The sequence below is a fragment of the Enhydra lutris genome, unplaced genomic scaffold (assembly GCF_002288905.1).
Source record: "Enhydra lutris kenyoni isolate GAN:26980312 unplaced genomic scaffold, ASM228890v2 scaffoldscaffold10, whole genome shotgun sequence".
In the NCBI taxonomy this organism is placed as follows: Eukaryota; Metazoa; Chordata; class Mammalia; order Carnivora; family Mustelidae; genus Enhydra; species Enhydra lutris.
Genome location: NW_019154094.1, coordinates 6,389,555 through 6,412,685, shown reverse-complemented (window position 1 = coordinate 6,412,685; position 23,131 = coordinate 6,389,555). Strand labels below are relative to the sequence as shown.

Genomic DNA, 23,131 nt, shown 5'->3' with positions numbered 1-23,131 from the left:
CTTACATCAGGAGGAAATGAAGGCACAGAGGCCCAATCACCGGCCCCCAGCCTTGGCCAGCCTGAGTGCCAAAGTGTGAGGGGAATCAGGCCTCTGGCTCCAGAACTTTTGCACAGAGACGCTCTGTTGACTTCCATGGAACTGAATGCTAATGTCACCCCCAGCGAAAAGTCTCTCGAACAAATCAATCCCAAGCCTAGAAAGAAAAATTACAAACACTCTAAAGGAATTTTGCCACAACCCTCTCACCTGGTACCATCTCCGTATCACGTCGGAGTGAAATAACACAGAAAAAAGGAGGATCATGACTTTTACTGGGCCCTCTGTCTCTTTACAAAATCAGCGCTGTTCCTTCAGACACTCCCACCATGGGAGAATCTATTTTCATCTAACTTTCACAAGTGGGCGGACAACAAAGCCCACTGATTAATAAGTAAACACAAAGTGTACTTAATTTTCAGCTCAAAATGTGCTGTCCACACTAATCTCAAACCCAATTATTTCCAGTCAGTTAACCAACGAAACCAGGACGATAGATTAATTTTTTCATGCAATACGAAAATACACGGAGTGACTAAAAACAAACAAGGAGGGGGCGCCTGGGTGGCTCAGTTGGTTAAGCGTCTGCCTTCAGCTCAGGTTATGACTCCAGGGTCCTGGGATCAAGCCCGGCATCAGACTCCCTGCTCAGTGGGGAGCCGGCTTCTCCCTCTCTCTCTATGGCTCTCCCCTGCTTCTGCTCTCCCCTCTCTGTCAAATAAATAAAATTAAAACAAACCAACAAAACAAGGAGGCAGGAAGAGGCTGTTCTGAGCCCTGGTATACCCAGCCCTCCTTCTGACCCCATTCAACAGGACACCACTCAGCCAAGGTTTTCCGGGTCTCTAGGAACACGAGTGGTAGAGGAGACCCCGAGGGAGGAAGACTCTTTTTTTTTTTTTCCCAGTAGGCTCCACACCCACTGTGGAGCCAACATCGGGTTCAAACTCACAACCCTGAGATCAAGAGTCGCTTGCTCTACTGACTGAGCCGCCTGGGGGCGGGGGTGGGGGTCTTGGGAGGACAAGGGAGGACCTTTTTAAAGCTCTACTGACTGAGCTCTACTAACTGAGCCGCTGGGGGCTGGGGATGGGAGGGTTGGGAGGACAGGGGAGGAGCTTTTGAATCGGCGTAGGGAAGGTCTATAACGGTTCTCACTGATTTGTAAATTATGCTCAGAGTGGAGTCTTACAGTGAGCATCAACAGAGATAACAGGCTTTTTACTCACTGTTCCCTCAGAGGAGGAAAGTCCTGCTCCTAAGACACGCAAAGCCCTCTGGAATGTGGTCCGTGAAGGCTTCCCCAGCTATAGCTTACTTCCTTAAGCAGGAATGAATGCTACCCTACAGCCCAGCCGCGGCTCAATTCTGCCATTGCTTACAGTCCTCTGACCCCAGCTGCTGGACAGCATGGGTTCCAAAACTTACCACAGTTTCTATGACCACCAATATAGCAATGACTCAAACCACTTTCCCCAGCGTTCGCTGAGGCCTACCCTGCAGAAGGCTGTGCCAGGTGCCGCAGATGATAAAGGAGCACAGCAGGCCCTGGGTGCAGGGAGCCTCTAGTCTAGAGATACGATGGTCAGAACAGACTAAGCGCAAGAAGGTACAGACGCGGTACAGAGGAAAATCAGAGAGAGGCGAGAGAATGCGTTTGGCTGATAGAATCAAGAATGGTTCATGGAGAAAATGGCGTAAAACACCAGCTTAGAAAAACAGATGGGAATCCAATGGGCAGTGAGTATGTGTGAGAGGATATGCAAGGGCAGGAGTAGCAAATGAACACAGGGACTTGGCCAAGGACCCAGCCCTGGGTTATAAGCACCATGCAAGGGGAAGGCAGAGAAAGGACTTTGGTAAGTCATGCAAAGAAGGGGTCTAAGGGCTACACGCTGGTACGGGACCTCCACGGCCCTCACAGCTGCCCATCACAGGGAGGGAGGGCATGAGGTCCCAAGCACAGCCATGTTCTTACCTTTTCTGAATGAGTCCAGGCTGAACATTTCTGGCCAGGAGGGAAAGCTGGAATCCTAAGAAGGTGGGTCAAAAGGCAATGGTTACAATTCTTGGTCCAGGATCCCACAGAGAAGACTTCAATAACACAGACAGGGCTGTCCAGAAGGCGAGAAAAATGAAGCTCTTCACTACCGAGCCCCAGCTGCTGCTCCCAGGATTAAGGATGGAAGGGCCATCTCCACTCTACAGTAATTACATGGTTTTGTTTTTTTCTCACTGAGAACTTTCTTCTCTTCTCTGTCCTAAACTCCCCGAGCCCTGCTCAACAGAACGAGATGCATTTCATCCTGAGAGACATACTTCCACCTCATCGCAATACTTGCAATTTTCCTGGGACTTCTGGGAAGAAAGGAAACTCTACATGGACCCCTTTTCTCATGTGGCATCAGCGAGCGGGACTGATGACTACCCTATGGACAAACTAGTTTATGGGGCTCTCACAGAACCCAGGTAAGCCCCTAGGGATGGGACTTGATGGTTGTATCAAGGAGTAACTTTTGTAATTCAAAATAAAAAGCTTTTCATAGTGGAGTTTATTAAATAACAAATATTAAGTTAAAGTTCAACTGTTGAGCAAAAATGTTGGTACATTTTGTTCATTTAACTGATGAGTATACCTAGAACCTTAAAACACACACACACACACACACACACACACACAGATAAATAACACTTCTGGTTTAACGATTTTGTTTTAAAAAAAAAAACACTCAAACTCACTTATAGACATTTTTAAGAATGTAGTACTCCTGGGTTGGTACAGTAACCTTTTGTGGCCTCAGTTTAAAAACATCTACACAATGTTTTAACAAACCAGGATAATGTCCAACATTACAAGGAGTCTAATAGGGCCTACATTCCTGCTCCTGACTGCTTTCCCGTCTAATTCTCAAATGGCGGGGAGATGCGGGTAGAGGGCTGACCTGGGGCCGAATCTTTCAGGTCCATAGTAGGTCTGCCCTGATGGCCTCCTCTCCCCCAGGGATGCCGGAAATTTCAGCCGATAGCATATGGTAGCTCAGAGAGAAAACTTCAATACAATATCAACAATGATACAATTCACTTTAAGAAGTTACATCCTATAGACTCCTTCTTTCCAAATTAAAAGAAAAAGGGTGTAATTTGAGATTCTAATCTTAAAGAAAAACCTGAATACTATAAAATCTAAACCATCTAAGTGTTTATTACTTGAGAAACAATACTTTCTTGCTAAGAAAGAGCAAATTAATTTGCTTGTGAACAGACTGCTCCGCTTTTAGAAAGTCCCCAACCCTCTCCAACGCTCATATAACACTATCTTTTCCTCCATCAGTCTAAAAACTACGTATGATATTCAAGATAGGATGTTTTAAGACATTTTACTGAGCTCTAGAACATTTCATGGAGACTGAAAGAAAGTTGCATTCCTTGAAATATAATTATGTTGGAAACCTTTATGATTCAGAGTTTCTCTTAAATAATTCAAAGGTAAGTAAAATAATATTATGTCAAGAGTTCTTGCATAATGAAACACCACTTAACTCCAAGTAGAGTCACTATGGGATGATTCAAGGACAGAGAGATTCCATAATGACTAATTTAAAATGATACCCTTCTTCCAAGACAGTCACAAATGGATTTAATATGTGCCTTTGCTTTACAGTGTGGCTGAGCATGAGGTGTGCCACTGTTCTGCATGCATGGCTAAGTCAACTTACCTTACACGAGCAGTGACAGTCTCAGATTTTGTAGGTTTTTGAACTGGAACTGAATTCTCTCCTTGCTATTCCTCATCACGAGGCTGGGCCTCCTCCTAAAAAATACAAGGTTGGGTCACTAAAGTGATGGGTCCCACGGGGAAAATAAAGTTGCTGCAGACCACTGAAATCCATTTACTAACTCTAACAAGTTTTGTTAATGGCATGAAGCACACACTGGACACATTAGCCTCACTTCAGGACCCACCATGACAGACTCACGACCCATCAAATTGTGAGCTGTCCTACACCAGCACCTGTAAGATACCAAGAAAGAGATGTCATGGTAAAGAGGGGCGTATAGTCCTGAAAGCATTTTCTTCAAGCCCAGAGCAAGACCCGCTTCAGTTCTGAGTTCTAATCCCATAATGACCCTACTATGACCCTACTTAAGGTAGGTAAAGAAGCTCTTACAGATTAGGAAAATGACAACTAAATGTTGAATGCCATTTTTATACTTCACAAAGTATGGAAGCATAGACTTTATAGCACTTAACCTATGTAACTTCCCAGAAAGGTTGAAACTCTCTTTCCCAGAGAAGGAAGCTGAGACAGATTTTCCCAGAGAAAGTTATACAACTTGCCCAAGATCCCTTAGCTGACTCAGGACAGAATGGAAATCCGCATTTAGGTACTGGACTCCAAAGCTTTCCATGCTTATACGACACTATTTTTCTTATTTCCATGATACTATGCTGTTGCCTAGAAGTCCCATGGTTCATTCCTGGAAATAATATTTTATAGTGATATAAAGGTTGAAAAGGGGCAAGATGGGTCCAACTGATAAGCTTTGGACCATGGCTTCATAAGTTAAAATGCTTGGAGGATAAATGTCTTTTGGAGGTAAAGAGGCAACCTACACAGGTTTAAAAAAAAAAATGCAGCAAAGGATGTATTTCCCACATCTTAAAAAGCTCTGCAAATAAAGTGCACTATCATAAACTCTATCAGGAAAAGAGGCCTCCCTCCTGGAAACTCCAACACTCCAAGATTTAAGTGTAAATTCTAAGATATAGTCAAGATCTACAATGACAGGGGCCTTATTGCTTTCAAAGAAACTGCAAGGGAAACCATCAGACAATGTCTCCTTTCCCTCCGGCCAGTAAGTTGCAACCAAAAACAGTTTGAGAGTCTGCACCTGGCCATCTGCAGTCCACCTGCTACAGTGTTTGGCAAGCCCCTGTAGACTGGGTTTGCAAAGTGGGACAATCTCTGTCTTGCAACATCACAATTAAGGTGACCAATGTGGCTACAAGAGGACTAGCTAGACAGCATGCTGATGCCATACTCTGGGCTTGGGGGTTCTGAGGACCCCTGGGACTCCAGTTCACTGCAAACAAAGGACCCAACATGCATTAGGTCTTCCCCTGCGAAATGGGGCAAGTCACCACCAGCAAACAAAGAACACCTCACCCCTTGGCCTCCCCCAGTGACAAGGTCGGTGCAAAAAGGGGCAAACCAGGGGGGCCAGGATGCACCAGGCCTCCCTTTGGACGAACGGTCCAGGCGGCACAGGGGACAGACAAAGGTCCCGGGGTACTCCGGGGGCTTCCTCCAGGCCCTGCCTCGGGGAACGGAGCATCTCCTGAGGCGGAGGCGTCGTTGCGCCAATGAAGCGGCCTCTCCCGCGGTCCCCGTGGAGCCCCTGGCTACCAGGCCCGCCCCGGCGGACAGGCCTGGCCCCCGCCCCCGCCCAGGCTCCATGGCAACGGCAGGCCGAGGCCTGGCTGCCCACGGCTCGGCCCGGCCGGCTTCGCCGGCAGGCCTAGGATGCCCGGCCTGCTCCTCGGGCCCGCCCGCTTCTCCGCCCCACTCTCCGCCAAGCCGGCGGTCGGCCCCGGGCCCCTCCTCGCGCCGACCACCCCCGGCCGCGGCAAGCTCCTCAAGGGGACACGAAAGGGGAGAATAAAAAGCCCAATTCACCTGTTGTTACAGATGTGAAACAAGCCTCGGTGCACCGCGCATGAGCCGCGGGCCCCCCCCCCAACCACGGCCGGACTACAACTCCCACCAGCGGCGGCGCGGCCCCTTCCGGGTCCCGAGGCGGAAGTCCCGCCAGCCGCCCCGGCGCTCCCCGCCCCGCCTCCCGCGCCGATCACGCGTCTGAGCGGGTCTCCAGCGGGCCCCGCACCCGGGGCTCGCAGTGGCCTCCCCGGGTTCACGCCGCTGGGCGGCCAACCCGCGGCGAGACCCCGGCTCCGGGCCCAATGGGGGGCGGCCGCGGCGGGCGCAGGAGGGACTTCCGGCAGAGGCGCCGAGGGGGTGGACGCGCGGTGCCCTCTGTGGCCGCGGAGGGAACGGGTCTGGACTGCGGAGGCCAGGGCCCCACACGGCGCCCCCTCCCAGCGCCTCAGCATCCGGCAGTGTGAGAGGAGGAGGGCCCTCGCGAGCTCTGCGCCCCCGCCTCGCGGCCCCCGGCCAGTCAGGGCTGAGCCGGGGACGAAATCCTGCTCGGGATCTGGACCTCCACCCGCCTTCCCCGCCACAGCCTGTTGCCACGCCTCTTCTCCTACTCTACCCTACCTTACCCTCTCCGTTCTCCTACACTCTCCTACCCGCTCTCCTCCGATCTTCTGTTTAGGGAGGTGAGAATTTCCGCCTCACGACATTGTTAGGAGGAGACCAACGCGATGGCACGTTGTAAACTGTACGACCCTGGGGAAAGACAGGGTGGCACTTGCTGGTCCGAGTGCCGCTGGGCTGCTCTGGAGGTCTCGTCCCCGCCCCCTTGCCTCCGAAGGCCGTCTGGATGAGGCTCTCGTGGGAGTTTGGTGGAATCCAACTTCTAAAGGGGAGAACTCGGCTGGGGTTCCTCTGAGGCTAGGTCAAGTAGGAACGACCTAGGATATGCTTTTAAGACGTGGCCTTTCAGGATACATGAAGAATTAGTACCATATCCCGTCATTTTTGTGCAAACAAATGCAACAAGTTTTTTTGTTTTTTTTTCCTCTCTCTCTACATTGGACCAGAAGGGTGGGGGAGGTGAGCGTGGCGCATCATCCACTCATTCAAATAATTACTATCTTTTCTGAGCAGGGCATGGTACCGTGCTATGGCGTGTGGGAAATGATCCCTGTACAGATATTTGAGTGAACTGTATAGGAATTGTTATAAGCAGGTTTTGAGGATACAACAACCTTCCCTTGGAGGGGCTTCGGGCATGGTAGGCAAGATGAAAACATTGTGTGAGGCAAAAAGAAAGTGATCAATGCTGGGAGAGGAGGGATCAAGTGTTAGAGGGTTGAGAGAAAGGAATAGTTAATCAGTGGCAAAATCAAGGAGAAGGAACCACAGAAGCGAAGACAGCCAGTGGAACAAAAGGCAAATTCTAAGAATATGCAGTAGCTTCGTGTGACCAGAGGGTTGGATATGCGTGCGGGCTTTAAAGGCAATAGAACAAGAAAGTGTAGCTGGGAACGCTGTACTGGGGGACGTTGACTTTATTTGTATGCAATTACTCTAAGACATTATTTTTACAGTTCTAAATAGGAAAGTAACATAAGCCTCGGATTTCAAGGTTATTCTAAAAGTGTGAGGATAGAATTGGCTGGAAAAATAGAAGCAAGGGAACTAATGAGATGAGAGGTATCGAGGGATTCAACTGTGCTCAGGAGGGAAAAAGGCAAGAAAAAGGTATGACAGGGTGATGGTAAAGCATCAGGCTGATCCCTGGCCACAGGTGAGTGGAGAGGTGCCTGAGATCTGTGCCAGGGGACTGGGAGGATTGTGCACTGTTACCGTAGTGAAGGGACAGGGTGGTCAGAGGTGATGGATTCTGCTTCATACAGATTATGTTTGAAATGCTGTTGGGAACATTAAGCGATGAACATGTGGTCCCTACTGCAAAAGATGTTCTGATAGGATGAGAAAAGCAGGTCAACAAGTCTTAAGGCCTAGGAAAGCCCTGCAAAAAAAGCACAAGTAGACCATTCCTGGTGCTTTTTCCTTGTTGCAGATTTTCCGTTTCCAGTTTTCTTTCTGAAGGACCTTTCCTTGAACTATTCTTAATGAATGGTTGTATCTGGTGAAGTTGATAAAGTGATCCACTTTATAATAAGGTGAGTGCCAATGAGTGTCTATTTCCCTCTCTCGCATATACTTCCCCTCTTGTTTCCTGCTCATTTTCTTATCACTACCTTATTTTCCTGGGTCCGGTCCCTAGATTTCATTTTTTTGCTAACATCACTCTCTAGAACTTCTCCACTTCCTCTAGCAGTAAGTCCCTCTAGCAGTTTCTTCTTCCCTACGTGGTAGCACCCAAGATACTTTTTTTTTTCTTTTTTCTTTGAGAGAGTGAGAGAGAGGATGAGAGGGAGAACGTCAGAGGGAGAAGCAGACTCCCCATGGAGCTGGGAGCCCAATGCAGGACTCGATCCTGGGACTCCGGGACCTTGACCTGAGCCAGAGGCAGTTGCTTAACCAACTGAGCACCAGGCACCCCCCAAGATACATTTTTTTAAAAGATTTTATTTATTTATTTGACAGAGATCACAAGTAGGCAGAGAGAGAGGGGGAAGCAGGCTCCCTGCTGAGCAGAGAGCCGGATGTGGGGCTCGATCCCAGGACCCTGGGATCATGACCTGAGCCAAATGCAGAGGCTTTAACCCACTGAGCCACCCAGGCGCCCCAATAAATAAAATCTTAAGGAAAAAAAAACCATTAGCAGTTAACTGGTGCTTGTTCAAATCTCTATGTAAATATGGAAAATTCCATAAACTCTGGTTTTTATTAAGGTGGGGAATTAATTTACTTCATATGCAAAGAGAGCTTACAAATTAATTTTTTTTAACATCCATAATGCAATAGAAAATGTGTATTGGGCATGAAAGGAAGTGACCAAAAAATGCGTTGCATATGGCCCTAAGGTTTAGGAAGAGAAAGTTCAGCCTTGCTTTTTTTTTTTTTTTTTTTTTAATGTATTAAACTTTTATTGTGGCAAAATACCACCTAACATAAAATTTGACATTTTAACAATTCTAAAGTGTACATTTCAGTGACATTTGGTACATGTACATGTTGTACAACCGTCAGTACTATCTCTACTCTCGAGTTCCAGAACATTTTCATTACCCCAAAAGGAAGCCCCATGTGTACCCATTAAGCAGTCATTCCTCATCCTCCTCCCACCCTCCCCAGCAACAGGCCCTGGCAACCACTAATCTGCTTTCTGTTTCCATGGATTTTCTTCTTCCAGATATTTCATGTAAGTGAAATCATATAACGTGGCCTTCTATATCTGGCTTTCTTTCAGTTAGCATCACGTTTTCAAGGTTCATCTGTTTTGTGGCATATGTCAGTCCTTCATTTTTTTTTTTCTTTTTAATTTTTAAGTAACTTCTATACCCAGCATGGGGTTCGAACTCACAACTCTGAGATCGAGAGCTGCATGCTGTACCAACTGAGCCAGCCAGGCCCCCTGGGCTTCATTTCTTTTCGTGGTTGAATAATACTCCATATTTTGTTTGTCTATTCATATGTTGTTGGGCATTTGGGTAGTTTCCACCTTTTGGCTATTGGCCATTGGGAATAGCACTGCTGTGAACATGGGTGTGCATGTTTTTGTTGGAACACCTGTTTTTACTTTGGGGGTACATACCTAGGAGTAGAATTGCAACTTGGCTTTTTTTTTCTTTAAGATTTATTCGTTTTATTTATTTTAGAGAGAGAGAGAGAGAGCACAAGCGGGAGGAGGAACAGAGAAGAGAAAGAATCTCAAGCAGGGTCTGCACTGAGCAAGAAGTCCGACACCAGGCTCAATCTCACAGCCCTGAGATCATGACCTGAGCCGAAATCAAGAGTCAGACACCCAACTGACTGAGCCACCCAGGTGCCCCACAACTTTGCTTATTTTTTAAAGATAGTTAAAACTATGGAACCCACTTAGCATTCTTTCGTCACGCGATTTGTAAGATTTGTTTTCTCTCTTCATCTGGGTCTCTGCTCAGATATTATCTCAGAGACAGTTTCCGAGACCGCGTCGTGTATTTATCTGTGTTATCCTTACTTTTCACTTGTTTCTCCCCTAGAGTAAAGGCCTGAAGGGCAGGGACTTAATACTTTGTCACCACTGTCTCCTAGCACCTTGCACAAGATCTGGCACTGTTGAGAAGTAGGTGCTGAGTAAATTCTGGATGGGCACTTCCACTTGGGAGACAAGCACTTGTACACTGTCGCAGGAACCGTATATTGGTAGTACTTATTCAGAGGGTAGTTCGGCAGTATCAGATTTAAAATGTTCATACCCTTTGACTCATTTCAGTTCTTGGAGTTTATTTAACCATACCCCTGCATACATGTAAGAAAATTCGTTGCTGGGGCACCTGGGTGGCTCATTTGGTTAAGCGTCTTTCTTTGGCTCAGGTCATGATCTCAGGGTCCTGGGGTTGAGGAGCCCCACTTCGGGCTCTCTGCTAAGTGGGGAGTCTGCTTCTCCTCCCCCCCCCCCCCCCCCGCAGGTTGTGTGCACACATGCACGCTCTATCAAATAAAATCTTTTTTAAAAAGAGAAAATTCAGTGCTGCATTACTTATAATATTTATTTTTTAAAAATAACCTACCTATCCCTTATTAAGAGGCTGATTGTATTAAATAGAATGTATCTGTATTAGTTTCCAGCTATCATCATAAAATACCCCAGTCTGGGCAGCTTAAACAACAGAAATTTACTTTCTCATAGTTCTGGAGGCTAGAAGGCCAGAGTCAAGGTTCCATCAGAGTTGCTCTCTGCTGAGGCCTTTATTCCCGGCTTTGCAGCCTGCTTGCTGTCCCGTCACATCTTTCCTTTGTGCTGGTGGAGAGAGGACTCTGGTGTCTGTTCCTTTCTTAAGGACATTAGTCCTATCAGATCAGAGTCCCACTCTTACGACCTCATTTAAGCTTAATTACCTCCCTAAAGGCTCTGTCTAAACACAGTCACATTGGGGGCTGGGTTTCAACATATGAATTTGGAGGGGACACAAATCAGTCCATAATATCAATTAAATGAAGTAGTATGCAGCAATTTAAAAGAATGAGTTAGGTCTAGTGTGCAAACGCTGAAAACTATCCAGGAAATGTTGAATTTAGAAAGTCATGTTTTATGATTTTATGTTTATAATTCCAATTGTGTTTTTAAAAAGACCATGTGTTGGGCGCCTGGGTGGCTCAGTGGGTTAAAAAGGCCATGTGTTTATACATATGCTTATATAAGCATAGAACGTTTCTGCAAAAATATATCAGAACTTTTGTTTGTTTACGTAAGTGCTACACCCAATGTGGGGCTTGAACTCGCCACCCCGAGATCAAGAGTCACACACTCTACTGACCAAGCCGGCCAGGCACCTCTATATTAGAACCGTCAACTGTGCAGCTACATCAGAGTCTCTTAGTTTTCACTTTATACTCTTCTACACTGTGGACTTTGGGTGCCCAAAAGTATGTATTCTTTTTATGGTAATAAAAAAATAAAAATAAAGCATTTGGAATATACAGGGCTCCTGAAAAAGACATTTGGTTATAATGATAGCCATTAACACACCTGTGCTAGCTAGCCATGCATGCATTTTCAAATATATTAAACTCAGATGTACGTTTCTTTTTAAAATGTATATTTACTCTATATTATAATTAGATAATAATTCCATAATAATTTCAAACATACACAGAGTAACAAGACAGTATATGTTATGCCATGGTCCCTGAGTGTCCCTGCAATTTCTTGTTGGTTATACCAAGAATTCAACTCCCTACCTGCTCTACACCTGGGCTTTTGCTCAGAGTTGTGTTTTCAGTAAGAAACCTTGAGGGATGAAGTATTGTCTCCCCTCGGACAAAAGGCAAACTTAACTTCCACTTGCTATAAAAATGGAATCTCCCAAGCTCAGTGTTCTCCTCTGATAATGAATACTATGTGAGCAGACAACTATGGTCAACGCTTTCATATCACACCCAGGAAACTTGGGGGTGTAGGGAACTGTTACAAACCAACATGAAGATCTGGCTACTACTTTTGATGTAGTTAAAGTCCTTTGTGTCTGACCCAGAAGTCTTGTGTCTTCTGTCAGCACCTATGAAATGGTAACAGGATAGCTACTAGTTCAGCTTGTAAATTGGGTGAAATTTCAGACCTGCACCTGTATAGTTCCTGACCGTGACCCAATGTCCACCACCCCAGATTTTTAAATCATACCGTTTAATTTGTAATTAAACCAGAGTGCATCTCTCTAAGATTTTATTCAACACAACCACAAAACCAATTTTATACCTTGGAAGGCCAGTAAATCCTGAATATCATTTGCATTATACTGAAAATATAGGTAAATTCCTTTGAGTAAATGGAGACTTATCCCTGTCCTTTGTGTCAGTATTTTAAGTGTGATACCACTGCAACACCGAAACACGAATGTATTTCATTTACATGTGGACTTCTTTCAAAGCCTTGGGCTCATTTTTTGGCCCCATCATCAGAAATAGGGAGAGTTGGGTAACGGAGTATCACATTTTTTGATATGCAGTGAATTGTACAAATGAGTTATTCTCAATCTTAGAAAATATTTACTGCTTAATGAAGGAGAATGTATAGCTCCTAGGCTGCTTTTTTTTTTAATGATTTTATTTTTTTTTTCCAAGTAGGCTCTATGCCCAGTGTGGAACTCAAACTCACACCCCCAAGATCAAGAGTAGCATGCTGTACCCACTGAGCCAGCTGGGCACCCCCCAGGCTGCTTTTTAGCCATTACTGTTAACCATGGTACTGCCAAAGGACCAACAGATGGGCTTCTTAATTATTTTTTTCAAGATTTTATTTATTCATGTGAGGCAGAGAGAGAGAGAGAGGCAGAGGCAGAGGGAGAAGCAGACTCCCCACTGAGGAGGGAGCCTGGTGTAAGGCTCGATCCCAGGACCCTGGGACCATGACCCAAGCTGCAGGCAGACTCTAAACCGAGTGAGCCACCCAGGTGCCCCAATATGGGCTTTTTAAAAAACATGAGTGGGGGCGCCTGGGTGGCTCAGTGGGTTAAAGCCTCTGCCTTCGGCTCGGGTCATGATCCCAGGGTCCTGGGATTGAGCCCCGCTTTGGGCTCTCTGCTCAGCGGGGAGCCTGCTTCCTCCTCTCTCTGCCTGCCTCTCTGCCTACTTGTGATCTCTCTCTCTCTCTGTCAAATAAATAAATAAATAAATCTTAAAAACAAAAGAAAAAAGAAAAAACATGAATGAAACTGACTTCTTGTCAACGTAGCTTTGTACACACTTTGATGACACTCCTTTGTTTCAAACACATGGTGAAATTAATAAGAGCTTAAAATTACATGTCCATAATCGAAACAAGATAAACATTTATGTTGACCAGAAACAGAGCTGTAATCTTGCTGGGCTATGGATCCAGAAATAGAGGCAGTCTGAAGTTTATAACCTATTAAGTAATATGATTGAGTGGGTGGGGACGAGTGCCGCATATAATGTGGATGACTGGGCCCTGATTAGTGCGTGCATTTATGAATTTAGGTGGGGCTCCCTAAAGTTAACAGAGACTAGAAAGATCCACAACCCATCCATGCCTGAAGACTTAGCTTATAGGAAGTTATATACTTAGGAAGTAGACATGACATTGAATGCAGACCTAAATCCAGTTACCCCCTCATTTGATGCATGGATTCCCCTGTCACCCAAAATTTATAGTGGGGACAGAGTCTCAAGTTACTAATGTAAGACTTATTTCTAGCTGGGTTTCCTGGATGATCGAGTAGAGATTATCACAAAACCATTAGGGAAGGAGATACATGTATGGGGGAAAAGATACCCATTCATGAGATGTTTATAAATCAAGCTTTCAAAACATACAAGCAAACCTAGCCAAAAGAAAGAGCCAACAAAAATCAGCATCAAGAGATGAATTCACTGCAATTAAAATGGAAAAAAAAAACCCTGATAATAACTTTAAAGTATGTATTTTAGAATATCCAGACATAAAGGAAGGATACCTATTTTAAAAGAGTAAGAAATTATGAAATAAAAGTCATCAGAAACGAAAAGGTGACAGATAAATATGTAAAGAACCAGCTAGAAATTAAAAATGCAATTGTTGAGGGGCGCCTGGGTGGCTCAGTGGGTTAAAGCCTCTGCCTTCGGCTCAGGTTATGGTCCCAGTGTCCTGGGATCGAGCCCCACGTCGGGCTCTCTGCTCAGCGGGGAACCTGCCTCCTCCTCTCTCTCTCTGCCTGCCTCTCTGCCTACTTGTGATCCCTAGCTGTCAAATAAATAAATAAAATCTTTATTGTTGAATAAACATAGATCTCATAAACTCTTTGTAGGTCTTAGTGGAGAGAGATTTAATGAATCGGAAAGTTATGTTGTATTCTGAATGAGCAGCTCATTCTAAGAGAAAAATTAAAAAGAACAATTAAAAAACAAGAAGACTAGATTGAAGGGCTTCCGTGTAAGTGCATAATATAAGTTGAGGGGCGCCTGGGTGGCTCAGTGGGTTAAAGCCTCTGCCTTCAACTCAGGTCATGATCCGGGGGTTCTGGCGTCGAGACCCGCATCGGGCTCTCTGCTCAGTGGGGACCCTGCTTCCCCCTCTTTCTCTGCCTGCCTCTCTGCCTACTTGTGACATCTCTCTCTGCCAAATAAATAAATAAAATCTTAAAAAAAAAGAAAAAGAATTCTATATCCGGCTAAACTTGTACTAGAATGAGGAAAAGGCAAATACATTTTCTGTTCCCTAACGAGTAAGAGATGGTCTTAGCCAGTGACCCTCACTGAAAGAACTAGAAAATGTGCTTCTCAGAAGAAAAAACCCAATGGAAAGGAGTGGGATAAAATAAACAAAGACATGAACTAATATGAGAAAAATGTATCGGTAACATTTAACTTATTACTGACTATTAAAATTGGTTTTTTGTGTGCGTGCATGTAAAAATAAAAGTTGGAACTAAAAGTTTAGGTAAAACTAGAATACAAAGGTATGTGTCATTTGGGATGTTTGGAGCAACCAGAAAGAGAAACCTTGACTGCTTCCTGGCTTAGCGTGTAGAGACGTGCATTGTCTCGCATACCTGGAAGTCCTCAAGTACAGCAAATCCTCGTTGACTGATTCAGGGTTTCGGTAATGTCATCAGGGACCCAGGTTCTTAATAGTTTTCTGTTTTCCAGCTCCAGAGTAGGCCCTGTCCTCAGGTTTCTAGCAAGCAGGTTTAGCCATTCTCGTAAAGATTCAGAAGACTCCTTTTCATCTTCCACTGACCACCATGGAACATCATTTTGTGACTTTATCCCTTCCCCGGGGAGAAAAGAGTCAACCCTTAGGGCAAACAGGTCCATCCCTGATTCCAGAGGAGTCAGTTCTTTTGCAGAAGGAAGATAAAGACAGTAATTAACTTAGGATTTTGTTAGAAAAATTTATTTATAGGGATGTCTGGGTGGCTCAGTCAGTTAAGTGTCTGTCTTCGGCTCCCGTCATGATCCCAGGGTCCTGAGATCGAGTCCCACATTAGGCTCCTTGCTCAGCGGGGAGCCTGCTTCTCCTCCTGCTGCCACTCCCCCTGCTTGTGCTCACTGGCTCTCTCTCTCTCTCCCTCTGATGAACAAATAATTAAAAATTTTTTTTTAATTTTATTTATCCAGCCAGTCGGGCTTTTTTTTTCTTGGTTTTTCTTCGTTTTTGTTTCCTTTTGTTTTGTTGGTACCAGTGCTATTTGGGTCTTTTGAGTGGGAAATGTAATTCTTCTATTAAGCACTAGAGGTCAGCAACATTGGTTACCGAATCTGTTTCCCTGTATGACTTGGCTATAGTCTCAGGGATCAGGAATGCGTTTCTTTTAGAGCTGACATACAATCTTTCATCTAAGGATCATTTCCAAATTTAAAAAAAAAATTTTTTTTGGAGCCCCTGGGTGGCTCAGTCAGTGGAGCATGGGACTCTTCATTTGGCTCAGGTCATGCAGGGTCATGATCAGGCCGCACATTGGACTCCCACACTCAATGGGGAGTCTGCTTGGGATTCTCTCTCTCCCTCCAGGTGTGCGTGTGCTCTCTCTCTCTCTCTAAAATAATTTTTAAAATTTCATAGCAGTTAGAATTTCAGCTACTCAGAATAGTTGCCAAGAATGTATTTTGTTGTTTTTTTTTTTCTAAAGATTTTATTTTATTTATTTGACACAGAAAGAGAGTACAAGCAGGGGGAGCAGCAGGCAGAGGGAGAGGGAGAAGCAGCCTCCCTGCTGAGCAGGGAGCCTGATGTGGGACTCGATCCCTGGGATCATGACCTGAGCCGAAGACTTAACCGACTGAGCCACCCAGGCGTTCCTCAAGAATGTATTTAAGTGCCTGGTAGATCAGCAGGTGTGGAGGCCAGCCTCTTTATGGACTGCACCTCTTCACTGATGGGAATTCGTTAGATGTTCTTGTGAATACAGCTTCTTTAGCTATGATTCAGGCAGGACATATGCACCTAGAGAGCTTTCATAGGATCTAAGGACAACCAGTTTTATGCAAGTTAATGTCTTTGCCATTGTTGGAAGGCTGTTCTCTTTCCGGCTAACAGTTACCATGGAAAATCATGTGGGCTTGTTCACTGTCTGGGAGGTCTGTTACCAGATAGGATTCTTTTCCTCACTCTTGTCTCTTTTATTTTATCACAAGCTTACTAGACTTTGTTTTAAGTCCTTCTAGAAGAAGCAGAAGGTGAGGGGCACCTGAGTGGCTCAGTCAGATAAGTATCTGCCTTCAGCTTGGGTCATGATCCTAGGGTCCTGGGATGGAGTCCCACATTGGGCTGCCTGCTCAGCGGGGAGCCTGCTTCTCCCTCTGTTCCTCCCTGCTGCTCATGTTCTCTCTCAAATAAATAAAATCTTTTTTAAAAAATAAAATAAATTTGGGGGCCCCGAGGTTGCTCTGTCAGTTAAGTGGCTGCCTTTGGCTTAGGTCATGATCCCAGGGTCCTGGGATCAAGCCCTACATCGGGCTCCCTGCTCAGTGGAGAGCCTGCTTCTTCCTCTCCCTGCCACTCTGCCTACTCGCACACACTCTCTCTCTACTCTCTGTCAAATAAATAAGTAAAATCTTAATAAAAAATAAAATTTTAAAAAAGAAGCAGGAGATGAACAGGGATTTATAAAGGGACACACCCTTCAGCTCTGACCAGTTGCCCAGTTTTGCCAATCTCATCTTTACTTTTATCTTTAGTACGTTAATTCTAGTGGCAGTGGCTATTAGTCAATAGTCATGGACTGCAATGAATATCTGATTACTTGGACTGAGTTTAAAACCAGCAATTATGTTTAACTTGTGTTTAAACAGACAATGGCCCATTTGAACTTCATTTATCTGATACTGTCATCTGGGAACATACTTTTGTTGTGTTGCTAAGACCTATTATTATAGCCCATCATAGATGTCTGATAACTTTGTGGAATCAGGATGAATTGGCTAATGGAATCTTTTCTTTCAGGTTTGACCTACCAGTGGATAGAACTTTTACTTTTATTTTTTTTAAATTTTATTTATTTATTGGTCAGAGAGAGAGGGAGAGAGAGCACAAGCAGGGGGAACAGCAGGCAGAGGGAGAAGCAGGCTCCCTGCTGAGCAGGGAGTCTGATGGGGAACTCAATCCCAGAACTCTGGTATCATGACCTGAGCTGAAGGCAGACACCTAACTGACTGAGCCACCCAGGTGTCCCAATGTATACAACATTGTATATGCTGAGAGGCAAAATTCACCATTTGTTAAATGCCCTTTCCAGAAATGAACTGTGCCTTTTCTTAAAGTTTATTTAATTTAATTAATTAATTAATTAATTAATTTTTTTAGAGAGACTGCACACACGTGAGGTGGGGGGAGGGCAAGAGGGAGAGAGAGAGAATCTCAAGCAGCCTCCATGCTCAGGAGGTTGGGCTCCTCCATGCTCAGATGCTGGGCTCGATCTCACGGCCCTGAGATCATGACCTGAGGTGAAATAGTCAGTCACTCAGCCCACTGAGTGACTCAGACACCCTAATCTGGTAAAATTTTAAAGCCAGTAGTGAAAATAAAATTAGAATAGAATGGAATGGAATAGAATAATAAAATACCAGTAGTGAACTCAGAATTTCTACCTTGGGTATAGAGTATTTGTATGCAAAAAAACCAAAAGTCTAATTTTCGAAGTAAGATTCAGTTTAAAATCCCTGAGCAGAAAGGGCACCTGGGTGGCTCAGTGGGTTAAAGCCTCTGCCTTTGGCTCAGGTCATGATCTCAGGGTCCTGAGACTGAGTCTCACTTCAGGCTCTCTGCTCAGCAGGGAACCTACTCCCCCCTCTCTCTCTGCCTGCCTCTTTGCCTACTTGTGATCTCTCTTTCTCTCTCTGTGTCAAATAAATAAACTAAATTAAATTAAAAAATCCCTGAGCAGGGTGCCTGGGTATCTCAGGTGGTTAGCACCTGTGTTTGGCTCAGGTCATGATCCTGGGATTCTGGGATAGAGTCCTGTATCATGCTCCCTGCTCACCAGGGAGTCTGCTTCTCCCTCTGCCCCTCATCCCACCCTTGTGCTCTTTCTCTCTCAAATAAATAAATGAACTCTTTTTAAAAATGAGCAATTTAAAGTACTATCAAAGCGGTCAAACATATCTGTGCAGAAAGTCAGGAGAATGGTAATCTCAGATTAAGAAGCCGTTGTGATGGGGGAAGGCATGGAGAGACGCTTCTGGGCTGATTCCCAGGTTCCAGTTCATGAGTTAGGCAGTGGTTACACAGGCGTGTCCACTTCGTCATAATCTGTCAAGCCCTGCAGTTACGATTTATAGGCGTTTCTGTAAGTGCATCATACTCCAGCACAATTTTTAAAAAATTGTTCTTTACTGAACTTCACTTTCATCCAAACTGCCTCCTAAAGTTCCATCAGGTAAAGGAAACCTTTCCAGGGTAGTTTTTACCCTGCCTTTGAAAGACTTTAGTTCCTTTGTGTTTTGGGAGCCCTGCTGAGAATGACTCTTCCCCTCTTTATTCCAGCCAAGACTCAGGGAACCTAGAAGTGATGTCACCACTATCCATGAGGATAGTGTACGTTATGTTTTATGTTGGAATGTTCGTGTCTTCTGTGCTTTTATTTGATTCCCAGGCCATGTAGGCTCTGAGAAGGAGACTGGGAATGCCCTGGGAGCCATTACCACACTCAGCACCTGAACAAATTATTTTTTTTCTTAAGATTATTTATTTGACAGACAGAGATCACAAGTAGGCAGAAAGGCAGGCAGAAAGAGAGAGGGAAGCAGGCTCCCTGCTGAGCAGAGAGCCCGACGCAGGGCTTGATCTCAGGACCCCAAGATCATGACCCCAGCCGAAGGCAGAGGCTCAACCCACTGAGCCACCCAGGTGCCCCAGCACCTGAACAAACTAATAAACCTGGTTTGATCCTTATAAAATTATTGTCCTTACTGTGATATCAAACATTTGTCATAGGCTTGGAGTGTAGTTTCAGCTGTATCTAAGTACATATTTTTTAAGTTTGAAGTAATTTCTTTTTTTTTTTTTTTAAAGATTTTATTTATTTATTTGACAGACAGAGATCACAAGTAGGCAGAGAGGCAGGCAGAGAGAGAGAGGAGGAAGCAGGCTCCCTGCTGAGCAGAGAGCCCGATGTGGGGCTCGATCCCAGGACCCTGGGATCATGACCTGAGCCGAAGGCAGAGGCTTAACCCACTGAGCCACCCAGGCGCCCCAAGTTTGAAGTAATTTCATCAGTAGAAGTGTATAAAGAATAATGCAAAGACCTCCTGTATACTGTTTACCAAGGTCCCTATTGTCTTTATCACATTTCCTTTACATTCTTTCTCTTTTGAATGTAAGTTGCATATTCGATGCCCCATGACCCTTAAATTGTATGTATTTCCTACAAATCAGGGCAATCTTTTACATGTATCCATCAAAATCAAGAATTTAACATTGATACCATGAAATCCATAAACCATATTCACAGTTTTGCTAGTTCTCCCAATAACGGGCAGGATCACAGGATCACATTTGCATATGTATGTCAGGTCCCTTTGTCCCCTTCAATCTAGAACAGTTCCTAAGACTTTCCTTGTCTGTCACAAGCCTGACAGTTTTTTTTTTAATATTTTATTTATTTATTTGACAGAGAGATCACAAGTAGGCAGAGAGACAGAGAGGGGAGGGGAAGCAGGCTCCCTGCTGAGCAGAGACCCCCCCAATGTGGGACTCGATCCCAGGACTCTGGGATCATGACCTGAGCTGAAGGCAGAGGCTTAACCTGCTGAGCCACCCAGGCACCCATCATTTATTCAACAGACTCAAATTGTGCCAGACGGGATGCTTGGTGCTGGAGTACAAGGGTGAACAAGACAGAAAAGTCCCATATTCAAGGAACTTACAGGCCTTGAGAAAGAAACAAAAGAATGACATATATAGGATACACACATACACACACACACACACACACACACATATGTATATATATACACATCCATATCCAGTTGTGGGATATGTGTCATTAAAAAAAAAAAAAAGATGGGGCGCCTGGGTGGCTCAGTGGGTTAAGCCTCTGCCTTCAGCTCAGGTCATGATCCCAGGGTGCTGGGATCAAGCCCCACATTGGGCTCTCTGCTCAGCAGGGAGCCTGCTTCCTCCTCTCTCTCTGCCTTCCTCTCTGACTACTTGTGATCTCTGTCAAATAAATAAATAAAATCTTTTTAAAAATAAAAATAAAAATAAAGAGATAACAGGCAGAGAGAGTACCAGCTGTAGGCAGGGGTGGAGACATAACTTTAAATTAAGTAGTTAGGAAGAGTAGATGTAGATCAGTAGGGCCTTTGGCTGGAAGTAATCAAACACCAACCACAGATGGCATAACTGGGAGGACATTAACTCACCTAAGAGGTAGAGATGTAGGTGGGAGTATGGTTAGATCAATTTCCCCACTTGGTTCCTAGATGGCTGCCATAACTCCAGGCATCCTAAACTAACTCAACCAAGTGGAGGTCTTCTCCCTGCTGCTCCTTTTTTTTTTCTTTTTAAAGATTTTATTTATTATTTTGATGGAGAGAGCAAGTACAAGCAAGGGAGCACCAGGCAGAGGGAGAAGCAGGCTCCCCGCCAAGCAAGAATCCCAATGTGGGACTTGATCCCAGGACCCTGGGATGATGACCTGAGCTGAAGGCAGAGGCTTTAACCCACTGAGCCACCCAGGCACCCCCATATCTTCTTTATCCATTTATCGGTCAATGGACATTTTGGGCTTTCTCCGTAGTTTGGCTATTGTTGACAATTCTGCTATGAATATCAGGGTGCATGTATCCCTTTGAATCTGTATTTTTGTATACTTTGGGTAAATACCTAGTAGTGCAATTGCTGGATCCTAGGATAATTCTATTTTTAACACTTTGAGGAACTTCCATACTTTTCTCCAGAGTGGCCGCACCAGTTTGCATTTCCACCAACAGTACAAGAGGGTTCCCCTTTCTCCACATCCTCGCCAACACCTCTTGTTTCTTGTATTATTAATTTTAGCCCACCTGACAGGTGTGAGATGGTATCTCATTGTAGTTTTGGTTTGTATTTCCCTGATGATGAGTGATGTTGAACTTCTTTTCATGTGTCTGTTAGCCATCTGGATGTCTTCTTTGGAAAAGTGTCTATTCATGTCTTCTTCCCATTACTTAACTGGGTTATTTGTTTTTTGAGTGTTGACTTTGATAAATTCTTTGTAGATTTTTGGATACTAACCTGCTGGTCCTTTTTTATCAGGGAAAATTATGGGATAATGTCATGGGATTGCCATGATAGTCTTAAAACAATGAAGGCTAGGAGTATGTTGGATCTAGGCACCATTAGCAGCAGGCAGCATTCCAGAGCTGCTCCGGGTGGGCTGTGGAAAGGACAGGGTCATGGCCTGGGCTCTGGGGACACCCAGCTAGAGCTCAGGACCTGAAAAGTTTCCCTCTCCCATGCCCCCAGGCCCACAGGCAGCAGCCATGGCACCAAGCCAGAATAGCATGATCCTGAAGGCTGGCTTCCACAAGGACTAATAGCTACACATGGCCACATGGTTCAACCAGCCATAGCAGAAGATCCGCAGAGGCAATGCTGGGCAAGTGCGGGCACACCCTGGAGCCCCACATCCCACGTCCTATCCACCAGTCTGGCCCATTGTGAGGTGCCCTATGGTGAGCTATCACACCAACCTCCAAGCTGGCAAGGGCTTCAGCTTGGAAGAGTTACAAGGAGGCTGGCATTCACAAGAAGGTGGCCTGGACCATTGGGATCTCGGTGGATCCAAGAAGATGGAAGAAGTGCATGGAGTCCCTACAGGCCAATAGGCAGCGACCGAGGGAGTGACACTCAAGGCTCATCCTCTTCCCCAGGAAGCTCTTGGCCCCCAAAGAAGGAGACTGCTCTGTTGAAGAACTCAAATTGGCTGTCCGCATGACAAGATCGATCATATCCATATGGAATGTCTGTAAGAAGGAGAACGCCAGAGTCATTACAAAGAACTTCAGGGCGATGGCCTGTCTTCCCCTGGCTCATGCCAATGCCTGTCTCTTTGGCTTCTAGGCAAAAGGAGTCAAGAAAGCTCCAGAACAGGATGTTGAAAAGAAAAAACTAAGTGCCATTGGCAGTGACCATCATTGGCATGACCATCACCACCACCACCAATGACAGCAACCACCTAGTACAGGCTCATCCCCTGGGACTGGGAAAGGGGAAGCTGTCCACCCAACAAAATGTGTTGTGCTAGCAGGCAAGAAGCAGAGAATGGCTATTGGGAGAGTGGACAACAGTGTCTGACCGGGAAACCTCTATAATTGGTGACCCTCGAACTGAAACCTAAAGGACAGGAGTTAGTATGCAATGTGAGAGTGGAGCGGAGAAGCAGTCCCAAGCAGAGAGAGAGAGAAAAAAACCGTGCAAATATCCTGAGGCACTGAAGAATGCTGTGTGACACAGAGGACATAATACAAGCTCTCAGTGCCTTTGTCCTTGCTCCATGGTTGGCATGGAATGGTCTTCCCAAAGCAATGGCTGGCTTCCCCACCTTCTCCAAGGTTTTCTTCACAAGCCTCATGTAAAGTTTGTACCCCCAACGACTCATATCCCTAGCTCGTGCCTTATATTCTCCCCCTTAAACGTATTGCTATTTAATATACCGTGTGTAGTTTTCTTACTAGCGAGAAGTGCCCTGAACAGCAGGTATGACTGTGACCTGAATCACTGTACAACACCAGCGAATTCTCATGAGCTTCCTGCCCAAATCGACATCGGCACTGTTTCCTCCTGGGTGGCAGGTGGAGTCCTGGGGTGTGGTTCAGGGGTCCCCAATCTGGAGGGCTTGGAGGCCAGACCTCTTGGGACACCAGCCTAGAAA

At 45.2% G+C, this 23,131-nt stretch overlaps 1 protein-coding gene, 1 long non-coding RNA gene and 1 pseudogene across 5 annotated transcripts in view; 2 read left to right on the top strand and 1 right to left on the bottom strand.

Annotated features, from left to right (window-relative positions):
- The window catches only part of LOC111144178 (DExH-box helicase 30), a 28,955-nt gene extending 23,188 nt beyond the window's left edge, over positions 1-5,767 (bottom strand). For 2 of the 4 annotated variants that reach the window (XM_022498361.1, XM_022498364.1), the window contains exons 1-4: positions 5,718-5,767; positions 3,756-3,850; positions 2,982-3,088; positions 2,018-2,072 (exon numbers count right to left, since the gene is read on the bottom strand). In XM_022498361.1, the coding sequence (XP_022354069.1) occupies positions 2,018-2,072; positions 2,982-3,006 (80 nt within the window). In that variant the 5' untranslated portion in view covers positions 3,007-3,088; positions 3,756-3,850; positions 5,718-5,767. The remainder of the gene's footprint in view (positions 1-2,017; positions 2,073-2,981; positions 3,089-3,755; positions 3,851-5,717) is intronic. The other 2 variants (XM_022498366.1, XM_022498363.1) reach the window with 1 other exon arrangement.
- Positions 5,768-6,008: 241 nt separating this feature from the next.
- On the top strand, positions 6,009-9,483 carry LOC111144073. Its single transcript, XR_002640362.1, has 3 exons — positions 6,009-6,379; positions 7,750-7,852; positions 9,455-9,483. It is a non-coding gene; the product is annotated as an uncharacterized LOC111144073 (long non-coding RNA).
- A 7,947-nt stretch (positions 9,484-17,430) lies between these two features.
- On the top strand, positions 17,431-22,888 carry LOC111144072 (annotated as a pseudogene).
- Positions 22,889-23,131: the final 243 nt, after the last annotated feature.